Here is a 20,410-nt window from a genome sequence, read left to right on the forward strand (position 1 = left end):
TAAGAAAAGTGAAGATATTTTATATATTTTAAAATAAATTTGTAGTATTTGAACACTAATTTTCAAATATTTAAATATAATTCATAAAATGAGATAAACTTTTAAATTTATACCAATAACGTGTTGATCCAGTAATATAAAATCATATTAAATTCTTAAGATCGACAGACTCCGAGTCATTATAGTAGAGCTGGTAGACACAAATCCTTACCCAAAAATACCCTTACGAAAAAAAACTTCGAAGTTTCAACAATTGACATCCTCTAATTTCAAAAGGTTCTTCATTTTGTATGCGCAGGGACAACCATCTCCATTTTCTTGTGAAACTAGCTCAGCTGAGGAGCTCCACCACTGATCATCTTCACTCGTCTTAGATACAGATCACCGTGAGCCTTTCTTTTTAATCCCTAATTCTATATTTTTTGTTTTAATTGTTTAGAAAACTAACTGAAACTCAAGCTATTTTTGTTAATCCCCTCTTACTTGTTAATACTGAAACCATTGAATTGATGAAAATGGCAGGTTTTGATGTGAAATCAGGACCTGTTTGTTGATATATCTTATTCTTTTTTTTAATTTAGACCAGTTTGTGCTGTCTATAAGCTGTTTGCTAAAATGTTCAAACGAATGAGTTATACGTGATTTTGCATTCCATGTTGACTGATATGTGTTTGATGAAATGACCAGTTGACTTTTGGTTGTAAAATCCTAACCGTGGACAACTATAGTGTATTTTTGTCACACTCAAATCCCAAGATAAAGCTCAAGCTTCTTTTACCTTCTTTGTTTCGTTGCTTTCTTATATTTCCATGAATCTTCTAAAATCAACATTAAGAAAAGGGGAAAAAGTAATAGTAATAAAGTGAACATGAAAGGCCAAAAGACCCTAAGAGAAAATAGAGAATTTGAAAAGGGAAGGTAGGGTAAAAAAATTTGGTTTTGTAGTCCACAATAAGTAATAAACATGCGGAACATTAATTGAATTGGACATTCTGACGGAACCAAAACTTTAATTTAGAACAGTTAAGCAAAATAGTAATGTGGTATTACAACTAACTATTATATCAGAGATGATACTTTTTGGGACCCCTACAAAACAAAACTAGATAATGTACCTATTAAGAACAAAGCACAGTCTTAAGTTCTCTTCAATCTCTTTATTGTCTTCCTCATACCCACAGCTCCTCCTGTAAACATTGAGCCAATGGTTTTGGCCATTAGCTCCATTGGTAGTGCCATTAGTAGTCCATTCGAAAAAGCTATCCGATCCATCTTCCTATAAACTCAGAGCCTCCAGAGCAGTTGAACGTCGGTTTGGAGAGAGAGAGAGCTAAAGAAACATGTGAGGTTTTGTATTATGATTCTTTAACTTTCTGTTTTGCAAAGTTGCTGCAGATTTGTTTAGTTGCTATTTCACAACTATTTGCATGATTTGAGCGAGCCTAAATAATTGTCAAACAAGGATATTTTTTCTCTTAGGCTACACATCTTTAATAGCTTGAAAAGAAAAAAAAACTACATAGAGCCACCTTAATATTGACTTTCACTGAAATCAGGATAATCACCATTCTAATCAAATTTAGAATGTCACGCCACAACCTATACAAATATTTTGAAGACCAACACATAGAACTTCAGTAATTTCAGCTTACATTGACATACATGATTTATATACAAGTTAAAGTGTGGTGAACAAACATAAAAAAACATTACTCTCTTCAATCTCCGATAAGTTTTGCTCATCAGGGTGGCATCTCGGAATCAGTAAAGATTTACAATTCCAAACAAAACCTAACTGGTTGTTCACTACCTTGGACCACATTCCCCTACTTCTAATCGCAATCATCACTGACCCTGATCAGAAATTGTTTGTCATGTAGAAAAATGTACTTATTACATGTATGCTTGTCAATATTCTCATCTGGATGATAAGTTATGCAGGTATGACTGTATTGCCGTGCATTGTCTTTTTCCCTTTAGCATATTATATAGTCCAAGCTCCAATTAGTAGCATAAGGTCTGGTGGTTGTTTTTGTAGCACATCTTTTGCTAAAGGGTTCTTGTGCACTACTGGTTGCCTAACGCCTTATACATGAATAACGAATAAAAGAAAATTATTTTTCAGTGAAGAAAGAATTGAAGATATGGGTTATAATTAGGCTTTTGATGTAGCTCATAGAGAGAATTTGAGGTTAACTTTTACATATGATCATTCAAAGTTTGTTTTGCTCGTTAGTTTCAGAGCAGGATATGTGTTCTTCACACATCTGCAAAATTGGATAATCAGTTACAATTTTAAAGGGACAAAATGGTTCCTCAAGTAACTTTTAAGATGTATGAAGACATGCATGTAAATTTGTGGATAATGTAATGTCTTATCTGTAGGCACCCGAGTGAGGATTTAATGAATGGTGCTTCTGCATCTAGTAGCTTAAAGGCAGCTTTCTCCTATTGCGCACAACAAGTGCGTAAATATGATTATCACCATTATCTTTGCCTTCTTGAACTGCCTCCATCTATGCGGAAAGCTGCATTTGCACTCCGTGCCTTGAATGTTGAAACAGCTAGAGCTATGGATGTTGCTTCAGATCCCAGGATTGGCCTTATGCGCCTTGTGTGGTGGCAAGAAGCCATAGACAAAATATTTGCCAATACATTGATTGAACACCCAACAGCGCAGGCCCTGTCATCTGTGATAGCTGAGACCAAAATGAGCAAGACATGGTTGAAACGATCTGTTGAAGCTCGAATCAATGATGCAAGAAGAGAGGATAATGACATGCCAGAAACCATGGCGGAGTTGGAGAAGTATGCCGAGGACACAGTATCAACCATGTTGTACTTGACACTTCAATCTGGTGGTATCATGTCTACTGCAGCTGACCATGCAGCCTCTCATATCGGCAAGGCTAGTGGCATTCTTTTGCTGCTAAAGTCACTGCCCTATCATGCTAGTCATAGCCGCCATTTCTCTTATATACCAACTGCCGTGGCATCCAAGCATGGGCTAATAGTTAAACAGGGTGGTAGAGAAGAGACAAGGTTGGACTCTCGCGAAGGCCTTTGCGATGCAGTTTTTGAAATGGCATCCGTAGCCAATGCACATTTGGAGAAGGCTAGGAAGTTAGCTAAAAGTGTGCCTGCTGAGGCTCTTCCAGTGCTGCTGCCGGCTGTGCCTACTCAGGTTCTCTTAGATTCTCTGAGACGGGTGAACTTTGATGTGTTTGATCCGAGGCTAACACGAGGTGTACTAGGCTTACCACCTTTTTGGTACCAGCTTAAACTCAAATGGACTTCATGGAGAAGGAACTACTAAGAACTTCTCTAGTCTAACACAGGTTTACCTATTTTTTTGTAAAAGAGTTCTCTGTGACTGTGATGAGTGTTTATTTAGGTAATAAATATATATCCGGCCATTAAATAGTTACTCCAATGGTTATTGGATGAATAAACCTAGAGTTTTTCTTTAGGGCAGACATTCTCTAACTCAATCATAAATAATATATGATTTGCAAATTTGTTTAATGTCAACAATGATGTTTTATATGTGTTGATGTCACAATTTTCCTCATCCCATAAAAATTTGCTTATAAGAAAATAGTGTATGTATGATTCGTGTTTCAATTGTAGTTATTTGTAATTCTAAAAATAATAAAATATATGAACATTGATTCGAGTTAAATTTGTTAAAACATGAAATCCAAATCAGACATAATTAAATCACTCTTAAAAATTTAACCTAACCTGTTAAACTGAACCAAGCCGTTAAATTTAGTTCGAAATGAATTGGGTTCGTTGGATCCCTGGGTTAGATATGATCCACTACATGAGGTCGATACTTGATAGAGAGAACGAGAGTCAAGTAGCCATGGTGGGGCCATTATGACAATTGGGTCACGTGTGAGACGTTTGCTTCACTTTTTTGCTACTTACAAACAAACCACAAGTAAACATATTTCTTAGCTTTTATCATACCCTTACCCCTTTCTTTAGCAAAACAAAAGAGTATACTGTATACCTTACTAAGTTAGCCACTTCTCTAGGCGAAGAACCTGCCCGACATACAGCATGTGCCTTGACTTCTAAAAAACAAATTATGCCACTTTTTAATGACTTGTTAATTTGTTAATGGATATCTCTACATTTAACACGGCAGAAGTGCCTACAAATAGAACAAGAATCTGTAGTCCTAAATTATATTCCAACTTTTACTTCAATATTATTAATCTGAAACATAGTTTAAAACAATAGATTTTTGTTCCTGTAAATAAGCCTTTCACCTGCTATAAGCATACACAAAGGTTTCACAGATGAAAAAGCAGGCACACTCAGAAAATTAACGATAACATTTGAAAGATAGGAAGATAACAAAATTATATGATCTGTAGCCTTTCTTTGGTAGAAGAGAGAAAGGAAAGAAATCAGAAAGAGGGAAAATAGTTTAAAGAAAAATAAAGAATTTCTTATGTTTGGTTTGAAGAAAAGAAGGAAGGAGATAAGTAAAAAGTGGATGGACCCACAAAAACTTTCTCTCCTTATGTGGTGAGAAAGTGATAAAATAGCTAAAAACTATTTTCATTACTCAATATTTTATCATTGTTTATTTATATAAAATTTCCATAATTATTTTTTCATTTACATTTTCTTACTTCATAATTAGTGTTAAAAACTAAAATTTGGAATTATAATATAATATTTGTAATAAATTTTAAAGTTCTGATTCTTAATTTTTAATTAATAATAAGACATTTTTTTAATTTTTTTATTGTATGATACTTTTATCATTTAAATATTTATATCTACTTCATTCTCTTATCTTTCTTTTATATCAAACAACACAAAAATCTACTCTATTTCTCATATATCTTTTTCTCTCATCTCTTTTCTTAATTTCTACTCACTATCCAAACAAAGCAGTAATATGATAATAAGGCGTGGGTCCATAAACAGAACCGGCATGAACAAAAAACTGAAAAAGAATGATTAAATTAATGGTCTTAGCCCACGCCTGGCCATCTGGCTCCACATAGTAAGCCTTGGCTACTACTGTTCCGGTCGCTGATTCGATGAAATAAGACTTGTTAATAAATAAAAGAGTAAATTACACTCACACTTCATGAGTTTTTAGTGAAATTATACAAATTATCCCTCACTTTTTTACACCTACACAAAACCTCCTCCATGCTTTTTATACTTTCATTACACCGACCACCCCTGCACGAGAAATAAGTGTAATCTTTTAAACAAAAAATATTATAACCACAATTAAATTAACCAAAACATGACATATTGTGAAGACAAGTCCAAATAATATATAAGTCAATACCTTTTTATTATTTTTGGTTCATTGCGATAAAGTATAAAAACGATTTAAACAATATTTCTTTAGAACTGTTGATGCATTTTGTAACAAAAAATAACGAAAATACATTGATTTGTATACTATTTGGACTTGTCTCAACAATATATCATATTTTGTTTAACTTAATTGTATTTATCATATTTTTTGTTTAAAAGATTACACATATTTCTCATTCAAGGTGGTCAGTGTAATGAAAGTATAAAAACTAGAGGTTTGTGTAGGTGTAAAAAAGTGATGGATGGTTTATGTAATTTCACTAAAACTCAGGGGTGTCAGTATAATTTACTCTAAATAAAAATAAAATGTTGTTTCTTTTATTCTTCATCTGATTGAATGTTTTCCGCATTTTTTAATTACTCTTTTTTTGTTGGATCAGGAAGTGTAATTTCTTAGTGTAAATCACACCAAGTGTAAAAGAGTAAAGTTAACCAGAAAAAAGTAAGAAAAACATCCACTCATAGAAGTGGGTGCTAAGTAAAGTACTTGTTTGATTATGAGGGATTGATCCATAAAATATACGAGGAAGGAGCGGATGGTATAAAAATGTGTAAATATTTCAAGCAATTATTGTTTAGCCATGTATTAGGCAAGACAAATTAATAATTAAACATGATTAAACACTTAAAAAAGTTGTTCTTTGATTCCAATCACAAAAAATGGTTAGACAGTGATAATACTTTTAGCAAAGAATACATCATCTATTAAATCTTTTTACTTCATTTGTTTCATGTCTTTCAAGGTTTAAAATTATGTTCGAAGAAAAATGAAGACTAATAAATAAGGATATAGTTATAAAATAAAAAATATATGCTTCTTGAATTCTTAAAATCAAAAGATTGAAAACATATATGAGAACTTAAAACATCAACAAAAAAATGAAAGGAGTAACCATTTATATTGTCAATAAAATGTAAAATTCAAGGAGTGGTGAAGGTCCATACTCTTCTCTTCCAAAAGTTGGCATGTGATGACTTCAAGAATTGAATCCCTCACCATGGTTTAAGTTTAAAGAAGAACATTTCACTTTAGTTGTTACCAGGTAAATAATATATAATAACAAAATTCAATCAAAATTAATCATTAGATATATTTAACATCTAAAAAGTTGTCTTATTAAACATCCAAAATCAATTACCAAAATTTATTTATTTATAATGAAGGACATGGTGTATATCTGGAGAGGTGTCTCTTTCGAATTGCCCCGGGGCGGTTGGTGGGCCCTGCTCGTGGAAGCTTTACGAACAGAAATAATAATGCGATACAGATAAAAAAAAAACTTAAAATATCCCAGACCAACCTACCGGAGCCCGCGTGCAGTTGCGGCAACAGAAAAACAAATATTATTTCCTAAAAACCTTAAATCAAAATAATAGACAATTTGGAACAAGGATACATGTTCTAAAAAATTCTTGCGTGCATGTCTCAAGTTAATCATATTAAAATAAGTAATAAAAAAATTTGTTTTCCATTTTTATGATTTTTTAACTAATTGATATTTTTTGTAAGACTAATACATAATGGGATATCAAATCTTAGAACAATTAATCTTCATTCTATAATTATACATGTTGTCTTGTTTGTTACAAATTTATTTGCATTTACCAGTCTCAATGATGTCTTATTCTATGTCCAAGCTAATAAAGATGTGGCTTTTCTAATTTTTTGTATTTAAATTTTTCTTTTATTCATGTAGCAAAATGTAATAGACTTAGGACACGGTTGAGACAAATGACCATTGTCCAGGTCAAAGGGTACAAGTAGCTGCAATGGACAACAATGTTAGTATGCTTTCTTTAATAGTAAATAACTAAAACATCCAATACCCAAAAAATTATACAATTAGTGTATTTTGACTTCTTTATTATAATTCTGGTGTAACTTTTTAAAATATTATCAAAGTAGTGTATTTTTCACGAACTCATGGATAGGACGTACGAGACTTTTTTTCCTCTTGAAATCATGAACACCATCCACAATTTCACTTTTCTCTCTCCTAAAGTTGTGGATAGTATCCACAACTTCACTTTTTACATTTTCTCTTCCTAAAGTTGTGAATGGTATCCACAACTTCACTTTTTCAATTCTCTCCCCTAAAACCGTGGCTGTGAAACTTGAGTCGTGTGTTGTAGTAGATACTATACACGAGTACTATATACCAGAAACCCTATATATATCACTCCTCACTAGAACCAGAAAACACATTACAACATTCACCCTTCATTATTATTTTTTCCTAATCTTGCTTCCTTCTTCATAATCATTTGTTTGTCTTCCTTGCTTATCTTCAAGGTAACTATATTACTTCGATAAGTACATATATTATTTTTTCTTTGATGTAGATAGCTATCATAAGAGATATTGTTAGNGATTCGTCACAGTGGCTAGTGGCTATGAATGAAGAGATTGAAAGTCTTCATAAGAATGGTACTTGGGCTTTGACAGAGCTTCCCGAAGGCAAACGACCATTACGATGTAAATGGATCTATAAGAAGAAAGACGGTATTCCAGGGGTTGAAGATCCAAAATGCAAAGCACGACTAGTTGTTAAAGGTTTTAATCAAAAGGAAGGTATTGACTTTAATGAGATATTCTCACCTGTTGTTCGTCATACTTCTATACGTGTTTTGCTTGCTTTTGTTGCTTTATTTGATTTGGAGTTGGAGCAACTTGATGTAAAGACAACTTTTCTACATGGAGAGCTGGAAGAAGAAATTTACATGGAACAACCTGAAGGATTTATTGTTCCTGATAAGGAGCATCTTGTCTGTCGATTGAAGAAATCATTATATGGCCTTAAGCAAGCTCCCAGACAATGGTACATGAGGTTTGATTCTTTTATGATTGGGCAAGGTTATTGCAGGAGTCAATTTGATGACTGTATTTATTTCCAGAAATTTCCAAATGAATCATTCATATACTTGTTACTGTATGTTGATGATATGCTAATTGCTTCACGTGACAAGTCTTTGATCCGGAAATTGAAAATTCAACTCAATAATGAGTTTGAGATGAAAGAATTAGGTGCAGCCAAGAAAATTCTTGGTATGGAGATTCACAGGGATCGTCAAGCTGGTAAATTGTTTTTATCCCAAGAGAAATATATTGAAAGAGTGCTTGAAAGGTTTAATATGAATAATTGTAAACCTGTTTCTACTCCACTTGCTGCACATTTCAAGTTATCTTTAGATCTTTGCCCACATACAGAGGAAGAGATGGAGCGTATGTCACATATTCCTTATGCTAGTGCAGTTGGTAGTCTTATGTATGCTATGGTGTGCACTAGACCTGATTTAGCATATGCTGTTAGCATGGTAAGTCGATATATGCATAATCCTGGAAAGGATCATTGGAGTGCTGTAAAATGGATTTTTCGGTATCTAAAAGGTACTTCTGGTATTGGCTTGGTATTTGACAGAAACAAGGCTACAACTGATGACGTTGTAGGTTATGTTGATTCGGATTATGGTGGTGATATTGACAGAAGGAGGTCTCTTTCTGGTTACATCTTTACTCTCTGTAATAGTGCTATTAGCTGGAAAGCTACTCTTCAGTCCATTGCTGCATTGTCTACGACTGAAGCAGAATATATTTCAGCAACGGAGGGTGTGAAGGAGGCTATTTGGCTCCGAGGTTTGGTAAATGAACTTGGTCTAATACAGGGTGTTCTTACAGTGTTTTGTGATAGTCAAAGTGCTATTCATTTGACCAGGAATAATCGTTATCATGACAAGACCAAACACATTGATATAAAACGTCACTTTATCCGAGATATTGTTGCTATTGGTGAAATTATGGTGGAAAAGATTCACACATCAGAGAATCCAGCAGATATACTTACCAAGCCACTTCCGAATACCAAGTTCCAACTTTGCTTGGACTTGGTTGGTCTCTACAGCACTTGAGTGCCCTTCGGGGCATTATTTGGCGATGAGCAACTTATCAAATTCGAGCCAAGGTGGAGATTGTTAGATGCCTCTCATTACTATGCCTTAAAAGAATTTTATGACAATTTTATGGCTCTCTTTAAGGGCATTTTATGTCACTTTTATGGCTTTGTTTCCAAGCATCCAATGCTTGGAATCCAAGATACCAAGACTTTGCTTGCCTATAAAAGGACACATATAGAGAGCTTCAAAATCATCTTCACAACACACAACATCTCTTTCATTTACACATATATTGTGAGTGCATTCTTGGTGAGAATTCTTGTTCCATTTGAGAGAGTATTTGTGAGAAAAAATATTGTCATTTGTCCTCATCATTATAAGAGGATTTCTTGTACTCTTCTTTTTTACATAGTGGAATTTTGCTCTTGATCGCCCGTGGTTTTTTTCCTCTCACACTGAGGGGTTTTTCCACGTTAAATCTTGTGTGTTATTTTCTTTATCCTTTACTTGCTTCTCTTTTGTTCTCAATTGATTCAATCCTGTGCTTCCGCATTGTGCTCTAACCTTAACAAGTGGAATCAGAGCTCTTACTAAATTGAGAATTTCAAAATGTCTGCAAAATTTGACATTGAGAAGTTTGATGGCAAAATTAGCTTTTCTATTTGGCGAGTCCAAATGAGGGCCGTTCTTATCCAGAGCGGATTAAAGAAAGCTTTAGATGGGAAGTCAAAGAAACCAGTTTCCATGACCGATGATCAATGGGACGAGTTGGATGAAAAGGCGCTTTCAACAATTCAACTTTGTTTGTCGAAGGAGGTTCTTCGTGAGGTTGCCAATGAAGAAACCGCCGCGGCTTTGTGGCTGAAGTTAGAAACTTTATACATGACCAAGAGCCTCGCAAACAAGCTTCGTCTCAAAGAACGGTTATACACCATTCGTATGGTTGAAGGTACTCCTATTCAAACTCATCTTGATGAGTTTAATTCTATTATTATGGATATGCAAAATATTGATATTAATATTGAAGATGAAGACAAAGCTGTTTTGTTGGTTGTCTCTTTACCTTCTACCTATAAGCACTTCAAAGAAATCATGTTGTATGGAAATAATGATACCTTATCCTTTGAAGATGTTAAATCTAATTTATTGTCCAAAGAAAAATTTGATCTTGAAGTTAATTCTGTGGACAAGGGTGAGGGCTTAAGTGTTCGAGGTAGAACTCAAGAAAAAGGGAGTACCAATTATAAAAAGTTCAGATCCAAATCCAGAGGTCGCAAATCCAACAAAACTTGTCGCTATTGCAAGAAACCGGGGCATGACATTCCTGATTGTTTTATCTTAAAGAAAAAACAAGAAAAACAAGATAAGGGAAAATTTCAACAATCCTCTGAAGCTGCTAATATTGAAGCCAATTCTGACGGTGATATTCTTTTATCTGTTGTCTCTTATAATAATAGGAGTAAAACAGAATGGATTCTTGATTCTGGATGTACTTTTCATATGTGTCCTTATAAGGACTTATTCACCACTTTTGAACATGTTGACAGTGGTGTTGTTTTGATGGGCAATGATACCCAATGCAAAGTTGCAGGAATAGGTACTATTCAGATCAAGGCTCATGACGGTGTTGTCAGAACCTTGGCTAATGTCCGCTATATTCCAGATTTGAAGCGGAACTTAATTTCTCTTGGCACCCTAGAGTCTCTCGGGTGTAGGTATTCAGCTGAAGGTGGAGTTCTAAAGGTATTGAAAGGTGCTATGGTATTATTGAAAGCTAACCGGATTGGTAGTTTATATGTCTTGCAAGGTTCTGTTGTGACAGGTTCAACAGCTGTATCTTCTTCAATGCATGATAATGACATTACCAAATTATGGCACATGCGCCTGGGCCATATGAGTGAAAAAGGTATGCACCTTCTAAGCAAACAAGGTCATCTTGGTAAACATGGCATTGGTAAATTGGATTTTTGTAAACATTGTGTTTTTGGGAAACAGAAAAAGGTTAGTTTCTCCACTGCAACTCACCGTACCAAAGGTATTCTTGATTATATTCATTCTGACCTTTGGGGGCCTTCTAAATTTCCTTCTCATGGAGGATGTCGCTATATGATGACCATCATTGATGATTTTTCTCGCAAAGTTTGGGTTTATTTTCTGCAGCATAAAAATGAGACTTTCTCCACTTTCAAGAAGTGGAAAACTCTTGTTGAAACCCAGACAGGGAAGAAAGTGAAGAAGCTTAGAACAGACAATGGATTAGAGTTCTGCAATGGTGATTTTAATGAGTTCTGCACAAAAAATGGTATTGCTAGACACAAAACTATTCCAAGAAATCCTCAACAAAATGGTGTTGCAGAACGGATGAACAGGACTCTACTTGAGAGAGTTCGTTGTATGCTCTCAAATGCTGGGTTATGGCATCGGCGTGAATTTTGGGCTGAAGCAGCATCTACTGCTTGTTACCTGGTTAATCGTTCTCCACATTCAGCACTTGATTTCAAAATCCCAGAAGAAATTTGGTCAGGTAATCCTGTTGATTATTCTAACTTAAGAATCTTTGGATGTCCTGCTTATGCACATGTTAATGATGGTAAATTAGCTCCAAGAGCTGTTGAGTGCATATTTCTTGGTTATGCATCTGAGTCTAAAGGATATCGCTTATGGTATTCTGATGCAAAGTCACGGAAATTAATTCTTAGCAGAGATGTGACTTTTAATGAGGATGCATTTTTATCTTCTGGAAAACAATCTATTGTGTCTTCTTCTACTAGTACAGGTAATCTACAGGGTACTAGCGAGAAGGTGGAGTTGATAGTGAAACCTACAGTTCCTAATGTTGATGTTCCATCTTCCTCTACAAATCAATCTAGCATTGATGATCATTATGTTGATTGTGATGACAGTACAACTTCTCCTATTCATCAGCAAGAAGATGATTATTGTATTGCTCGAGACAGAACCAGAAGACTAATTAAAAGGCCAGCTAGATACACTGATGGTGATAATTTAATTGCTTATGCATTGTCAGTTGCACAAGAGGTAAATGATGATGTTGAACCTGCCAGCTATACAGAAGCTGTTTCTTGTGTTGATTCGTCACAGTGGCTAGTGGCTATGAATGAAGAGATTGAAAGTCTTCATAAGAATGGTACTTGGGCTTTGACAGAGCTTCCCGAAGGCAAACGACCATTACGATGTAAATGGATCTATAAGAAGAAAGACGGTATTCCCGGGGTTGAAGATCCAAGATGCAAAGCACGACTAGTTGTTAAAGGTTTTAATCAAAAGGAAGGTATTGACTTTAATGAGATATTCTCACCTGTTGTTCGTCATACTTCTATACGTGTTTTGCTTGCTTTTGTTGCTTTATTTGATTTGGAGTTGGAGCAACTTGATGTAAAGACAGCTTTTCTACATGGAGAGCTGGAAGAAGAAATTTACATGGAACAACCTGAAGGATTTATTGTTCCTGATAAGGAGCATCTTGTCTGTCGATTGAAGAAATCATTATATGGCCTTAAGCAAGCTCCCAGACAATGGTACATGAGGTTTGATTCTTTTATGATTGGGCAAGGTTATTGCAGGAGTCAATTTGATGACTGTATTTATTTCCAGAAATTTCCAAATGAATCATTCATATACTTGTTACTGTATGTTGATGATATGCTAATTGCTTCACGTGACAAGTCTTTGATCCGGAAATTGAAAATTCAACTCAATAATGAGTTTGAGATGAAAGAATTAGGTGCAGCCAAGAAAATTCTTGGTATGGAGATTCACAGGGATCGTCAAGCTGGTAAATTGTTTTTATCCCAAGAGAAATATATTGAAAGAGTGCTTGAAAGGTTTAATATGAATAATTGTAAACCTGTTTCTACTCCACTTGCTGCACATTTCAAGTTATCTTTAGATCTTTGCCCACATACAGAGGAAGAGATGGAGCGTATGTCACATATTCCTTATGCTAGTGCAGTTGGTAGTCTTATGTATGCTATGGTGTGCACTAGACCTGATTTAGCATATGCTGTTAGCATGGTAAGTCGATATATGCATAATCCTGGAAAGGATCATTGGAGTGCTGTAAAATGGATTTTTCGGTATCTAAAAGGTACTTCTGGTATTGGCTTGGTATTTGACAGAAACAAGGCTACAACTGATGACGTTGTAGGTTATGTTGATTCGGATTATGGTGGTGATATTGACAGAAGGAGGTCTCTTTCTGGTTACATCTTTACTCTCTGTAATAGTGCTATTAGCTGGAAAGCTACTCTTCAGTCCATTGCTGCATTGTCTACGACTGAAGCAGAATATATTTCAGCAACGGAGGGTGTGAAGGAGGCTATTTGGCTCCGAGGTTTGGTAAATGAACTTGGTCTAATACAGGGTGTTCTTACAGTGTTTTGTGATAGTCAAAGTGCTATTCATTTGACCAGGAATAATCGTTATCATGACAAGACCAAACACATTGATATAAAACGTCACTTTATCCGAGATATTGTTGCTATTGGTGAAATTATGGTGGAAAAGATTCACACATCAGAGAATCCAGCAGATATACTTACCAAGCCACTTCCGAATACCAAGTTCCAACTTTGCTTGGACTTGGTTGGTCTCTACAGCACTTGAGTGCCCTTCGGGGCATTATTTGGCGATGAGCAACTTATCAAATTCGAGCCAAGGTGGAGATTGTTAGATGCCTCTCATTACTATGCCTTAAAAGAATTTTATGACAATTTTATGGCTCTCTTTAAGGGCATTTTATGTCACTTTTATGGCTTTGTTTCCAAGCATCCAATGCTTGGAATCCAAGATACCAAGACTTTGCTTGCCTATAAAAGGACACATATAGAGAGCTTCAAAATCATCTTCACAACACACAACATCTCTTTCATTTACACATATATTGTGAGTGCATTCTTGGTGAGAATTCTTGTTCCATTTGAGAGAGTATTTGTGAGAAAAAATATTGTCATTTGTCCTCATCATTATAAGAGGATTTCTTGTACTCTTCTTTTTTACATAGTGGAATTTTGCTCTTGATCGCCCGTGGTTTTTTTCCTCTCACACTGAGGGGTTTTTCCACGTTAAATCTTGTGTGTTATTTTCTTTATCCTTTACTTGCTTCTCTTTTGTTCTCAATTGATTCAATCCTGTGCTTCCGCATTGTGCTCTAACCTTAACAAGTGGAATCAGAGCTCTTACTAAATTGAGAATTTCAAAATGTCTGCAAAATTTGACATTGAGAAGTTTGATGGCAAAATTAGCTTTTCTATTTGGCGAGTCCAAATGAGGGCCGTTCTTATCCAGAGCGGATTAAAGAAAGCTTTAGATGGGAAGTCAAAGAAACCAGTTTCCATGACCGATGATCAATGGGACGAGTTGGATGAAAAGGCGCTTTCAACAATTCAACTTTGTTTGTCGAAGGAGGTTCTTCGTGAGGTTGCCAATGAAGAAACCGCCGCGGCTTTGTGGCTGAAGTTAGAAACTTTATACATGACCAAGAGCCTCGCAAACAAGCTTCGTCTCAAAGAACGGTTATACACCATTCGTATGGTTGAAGGTACTCCTATTCAAACTCATCTTGATGAGTTTAATTCTATTATTATGGATATGCAAAATATTGATATTAATATTGAAGATGAAGACAAAGCTGTTTTGTTGGTTGTCTCTTTACCTTCTACCTATAAGCACTTCAAAGAAATCATGTTGTATGGAAATAATGATACCTTATCCTTTGAAGATGTTAAATCTAATTTATTGTCCAAAGAAAAATTTGATCTTGAAGTTAATTCTGTGGACAAGGGTGAGGGCTTAAGTGTTCGAGGTAGAACTCAAGAAAAAGGGAGTACCAATTATAAAAAGTTCAGATCCAAATCCAGAGGTCGCAAATCCAACAAAACTTGTCGCTATTGCAAGAAACCGGGGCATGACATTCCTGATTGTTTTATCTTAAAGAAAAAACAAGAAAAACAAGATAAGGGAAAATTTCAACAATCCTCTGAAGCTGCTAATATTGAAGCCAATTCTGACGGTGATATTCTTTTATCTGTTGTCTCTTATAATAATAGGAGTAAAACAGAATGGATTCTTGATTCTGGATGTACTTTTCATATGTGTCCTTATAAGGACTTATTCACCACTTTTGAACATGTTGACAGTGGTGTTGTTTTGATGGGCAATGATACCCAATGCAAAGTTGCAGGAATAGGTACTATTCAGATCAAGGCTCATGACGGTGTTGTCAGAACCTTGGCTAATGTCCGCTATATTCCAGATTTGAAGCGGAACTTAATTTCTCTTGGCACCCTAGAGTCTCTCGGGTGTAGGTATTCAGCTGAAGGTGGAGTTCTAAAGGTATTGAAAGGTGCTATGGTATTATTGAAAGCTAACCGGATTGGTAGTTTATATGTCTTGCAAGGTTCTGTTGTGACAGGTTCAACAGCTGTATCTTCTTCAATGCATGATAATGACATTACCAAATTATGGCACATGCGCCTGGGCCATATGAGTGAAAAAGGTATGCACCTTCTAAGCAAACAAGGTCATCTTGGTAAACATGGCATTGGTAAATTGGATTTTTGTAAACATTGTGTTTTTGGGAAACAGAAAAAGGTTAGTTTCTCCACTGCAACTCACCGTACCAAAGGTATTCTTGATTATATTCATTCTGACCTTTGGGGGCCTTCTAAATTTCCTTCTCATGGAGGATGTCGCTATATGATGACCATCATTGATGATTTTTCTCGCAAAGTTTGGGTTTATTTTCTGCAGCATAAAAATGAGACTTTCTCCACTTTCAAGAAGTGGAAAACTCTTGTTGAAACCCAGACAGGGAAGAAAGTGAAGAAGCTTAGAACAGACAATGGATTAGAGTTCTGCAATGGTGATTTTAATGAGTTCTGCACAAAAAATGGTATTGCTAGACACAAAACTATTCCAAGAAATCCTCAACAAAATGGTGTTGCAGAACGGATGAACAGGACTCTACTTGAGAGAGTTCGTTGTATGCTCTCAAATGCTGGGTTATGGCATCGGCGTGAATTTTGGGCTGAAGCAGCATCTACTGCTTGTTACCTGGTTAATCGTTCTCCACATTCAGCACTTGATTTCAAAATCCCAGAAGAAATTTGGTCAGGTAATCCTGTTGATTATTCTAACTTAAGAATCTTTGGATGTCCTGCTTATGCACATGTTAATGATGGTAAATTAGCTCCAAGAGCTGTTGAGTGCATATTTCTTGGTTATGCATCTGAGTCTAAAGGATATCGCTTATGGTATTCTGATGCAAAGTCACGGAAATTAATTCTTAGCAGAGATGTGACTTTTAATGAGGATGCATTTTTATCTTCTGGAAAACAATCTATTGTGTCTTCTTCTACTAGTACAGGTAATCTACAGGGTACTAGCGAGAAGGTGGAGTTGATAGTGAAACCTACAGTTCCTAATGTTGATGTTCCATCTTCCTCTACAAATCAATCTAGCATTGATGATCATTATGTTGATTGTGATGACAGTACAACTTCTCCTATTCATCAGCAAGAAGATGATTATTGTATTGCTCGAGACAGAACCAGAAGACTAATTAAAAGGCCAGCTAGATACACTGATGGTGATAATTTAATTGCTTATGCATTGTCAGTTGCACAAGAGGTAAATGATGATGTTGAACCTGCCAGCTATACAGAAGCTGTTTCTTGTGTTGATTCGTCACAGTGGCTAGTGGCTATGAATGAAGAGATTGAAAGTCTTCATAAGAATGGTACTTGGGCTTTGACAGAGCTTCCCGAAGGCAAACGACCATTACGATGTAAATGGATCTATAAGAAGAAAGACGGTATTCCCGGGGTTGAAGATCCAAGATGCAAAGCACGACTAGTTGTTAAAGGTTTTAATCAAAAGGAAGGTATTGACTTTAATGAGATATTCTCACCTGTTGTTCGTCATACTTCTATACGTGTTTTGCTTGCTTTTGTTGCTTTATTTGATTTGGAGTTGGAGCAACTTGATGTAAAGACAGCTTTTCTACATGGAGAGCTGGAAGAAGAAATTTACATGGAACAACCTGAAGGATTTATTGTTCCTGATAAGGAGCATCTTGTCTGTCGATTGAAGAAATCATTATATGGCCTTAAGCAAGCTCCCAGACAATGGTACATGAGGTTTGATTCTTTTATGATTGGGCAAGGTTATTGCAGGAGTCAATTTGATGACTGTATTTATTTCCAGAAATTTCCAAATGAATCATTCATATACTTGTTACTGTATGTTGATGATATGCTAATTGCTTCACGTGACAAGTCTTTGATCCGGAAATTGAAAATTCAACTCAATAATGAGTTTGAGATGAAAGAATTAGGTGCAGCCAAGAAAATTCTTGGTATGGAGATTCACAGGGATCGTCAAGCTGGTAAATTGTTTTTATCCCAAGAGAAATATATTGAAAGAGTGCTTGAAAGGTTTAATATGAATAATTGTAAACCTGTTTCTACTCCACTTGCTGCACATTTCAAGTTATCTTTAGATCTTTGCCCACATACAGAGGAAGAGATGGAGCGTATGTCACATATTCCTTATGCTAGTGCAGTTGGTAGTCTTATGTATGCTATGGTGTGCACTAGACCTGATTTAGCATATGCTGTTAGCATGGTAAGTCGATATATGCATAATCCTGGAAAGGATCATTGGAGTGCTGTAAAATGGATTTTTCGGTATCTAAAAGGTACTTCTGGTATTGGCTTGGTATTTGACAGAAACAAGGCTACAACTGATGACGTTGTAGGTTATGTTGATTCGGATTATGGTGGTGATATTGACAGAAGGAGGTCTCTTTCTGGTTACATCTTTACTCTCTGTAATAGTGCTATTAGCTGGAAAGCTACTCTTCAGTCCATTGCTGCATTGTCTACGACTGAAGCAGAATATATTTCAGCAACGGAGGGTGTGAAGGAGGCTATTTGGCTCCGAGGTTTGGTAAATGAACTTGGTCTAATACAGGGTGTTCTTACAGTGTTTTGTGATAGTCAAAGTGCTATTCATTTGACCAGGAATAATCGTTATCATGACAAGACCAAACACATTGATATAAAACGTCACTTTATCCGAGATATTGTTGCTATTGGTGAAATTATGGTGGAAAAGATTCACACATCAGAGAATCCAGCAGATATACTTACCAAGCCACTTCCGAATACCAAGTTCCAACTTTGCTTGGACTTGGTTGGTCTCTACAGCACTTGAGTGCCCTTCGGGGCATTATTTGGCGATGAGCAACTTATCAAATTCGAGCCAAGGTGGAGATTGTTAGATGCCTCTCATTACTATGCCTTAAAAGAATTTTATGACAATTTTATGGCTCTCTTTAAGGGCATTTTATGTCACTTTTATGGCTTTGTTTCCAAGCATCCAATGCTTGGAATCCAAGATACCAAGACTTTGCTTGCCTATAAAAGGACACATATAGAGAGCTTCAAAATCATCTTCACAACACACAACATCTCTTTCATTTACACATATATTGTGAGTGCATTCTTGGTGAGAATTCTTGTTCCATTTGAGAGAGTATTTGTGAGAAAAAATATTGTCATTTGTCCTCATCATTATAAGAGGATTTCTTGTACTCTTCTTTTTTACATAGTGGAATTTTGCTCTTGATCGCCCGTGGTTTTTTTCCTCTCACACTGAGGGGTTTTTCCACGTTAAATCTTGTGTGTTATTTTCTTTATCCTTTACTTGCTTCTCTTTTGTTCTCAATTGATTCAATCCTGTGCTTCCGCATTGTGCTCTAACCTTAACAAGTGGAATCAGAGCTCTTACTAAATTGAGAATTTCAAAATGTCTGCAAAATTTGACATTGAGAAGTTTGATGGCAAAATTAGCTTTTCTATTTGGCGAGTCCAAATGAGGGCCGTTCTTATCCAGAGCGGATTAAAGAAAGCTTTAGATGGGAAGTCAAAGAAACCAGTTTCCATGACCGATGATCAATGGGACGAGTTGGATGAAAAGGCGCTTTCAACAATTCAACTTTGTTTGTCGAAGGAGGTTCTTCGTGAGGTTGCCAATGAAGAAACCGCCGCGGCTTTGTGGCTGAAGTTAGAAACTTTATACATGACCAAGAGCCTCGCAAACAAGCTTCGTCTCAAAGAACGGTTATACACCATTCGTATGGTTGAAGGTACTCCTATTCAAACTCATCTTGATGAGTTTAATTCTATTATTATGGATATGCAAAATATTGATATTAATATTGAAGATGAAGACAAAGCTGTTTTGTTGGTTGTCTCTTTACCTTCTACCTATAAGCACTTCAAAGAAATCATGTTGTATGGAAATAATGATACCTTATCCTTTGAAGATGTTAAATCTAATTTATTGTCCAAAGAAAAATTTGATCTTGAAGTTAATTCTGTGGACAAGGGTGAGGGCTTAAGTGTTCGAGGTAGAACTCAAGAAAAAGGGAGTACCAATTATAAAAAGTTCAGATCCAAATCCAGAGGTCGCAAATCCAACAAAACTTGTCGCTATTGCAAGAAACCGGGGCATGACATTCCTGATTGTTTTATCTTAAAGAAAAAACAAGAAAAACAAGATAAGGGAAAATTTCAACAATCCTCTGAAGCTGCTAATATTGAAGCCAATTCTGACGGTGATATTCTTTTATCTGTTGTCTCTTATAATAATAGGAGTAAAACAGAATGGATTCTTGATTCTGGATGTACTTTTCATATGTGTCCTTATAAGGACTTATTCACCACTTTTGAACATGTTGACAGTGGTGTTGTTTTGATGGGCAATGATACCCAATGCAAAGTTGCAGGAATAGGTACTATTCAGATCAAGGCTCATGACGGTGTTGTCAGAACCTTGGCTAATGTCCGCTATATTCCAGATTTGAAGCGGAACTTAATTTCTCTTGGCACCCTAGAGTCTCTCGGGTGTAGGTATTCAGCTGAAGGTGGAGTTCTAAAGGTATTGAAAGGTGCTATGGTATTATTGAAAGCTAACCGGATTGGTAGTTTATATGTCTTGCAAGGTTCTGTTGTGACAGGTTCAACAGCTGTATCTTCTTCAATGCATGATAATGACATTACCAAATTATGGCACATGCGCCTGGGCCATATGAGTGAAAAAGGTATGCACCTTCTAAGCAAACAAGGTCATCTTG

At 35.8% G+C, this 20,410-nt stretch overlaps 1 protein-coding gene across 2 annotated transcripts; it reads left to right on the top strand.

Moving 5' to 3' along the window:
• Nucleotides 231-3,545, top strand: LOC109332256 (NADH dehydrogenase (ubiquinone) complex I, assembly factor 6-like). Of its 2 annotated transcripts, none has more exons than XM_019567177.1 (2): nt 231-386; nt 2,386-3,545. In XM_019567177.1, exon 2 carries the CDS (start codon nt 2,405-2,407, stop codon nt 3,314-3,316), a length of 912 nt encoding a protein of 303 aa, XP_019422722.1. In that variant the 5' UTR covers nt 231-386; nt 2,386-2,404; the 3' UTR covers nt 3,317-3,545. The 2 variants fall into 2 exon arrangements, with proteins under 2 accessions (XP_019422722.1, XP_019422721.1); XM_019567176.1 differs by lacking the exon at nt 231-386 and adding an exon at nt 425-2,017.

The sequence above is a fragment of the Lupinus angustifolius genome, chromosome LG18 (genome assembly GCF_001865875.1).
Source record: "Lupinus angustifolius cultivar Tanjil chromosome LG18, LupAngTanjil_v1.0, whole genome shotgun sequence".
NCBI classification, from domain to species: domain Eukaryota; kingdom Viridiplantae; phylum Streptophyta; class Magnoliopsida; order Fabales; family Fabaceae; genus Lupinus; species Lupinus angustifolius.

Bases quoted from the DNA above. Each gene is read 5' to 3' on its own strand.
- LOC109332256 (XM_019567176.1), top strand. From the start codon at position 1,902: ATGCTTGTCAATATTCTCATCTGGATGATAAGTTATGCAGGTATGACT. The intron at 2,018-2,385 runs GTCTGGTGGTTG...TCTTATCTGTAG, and splicing joins GCTCCAATTAGTAGCATAAG to GCACCCGAGTGAGGATTTAA.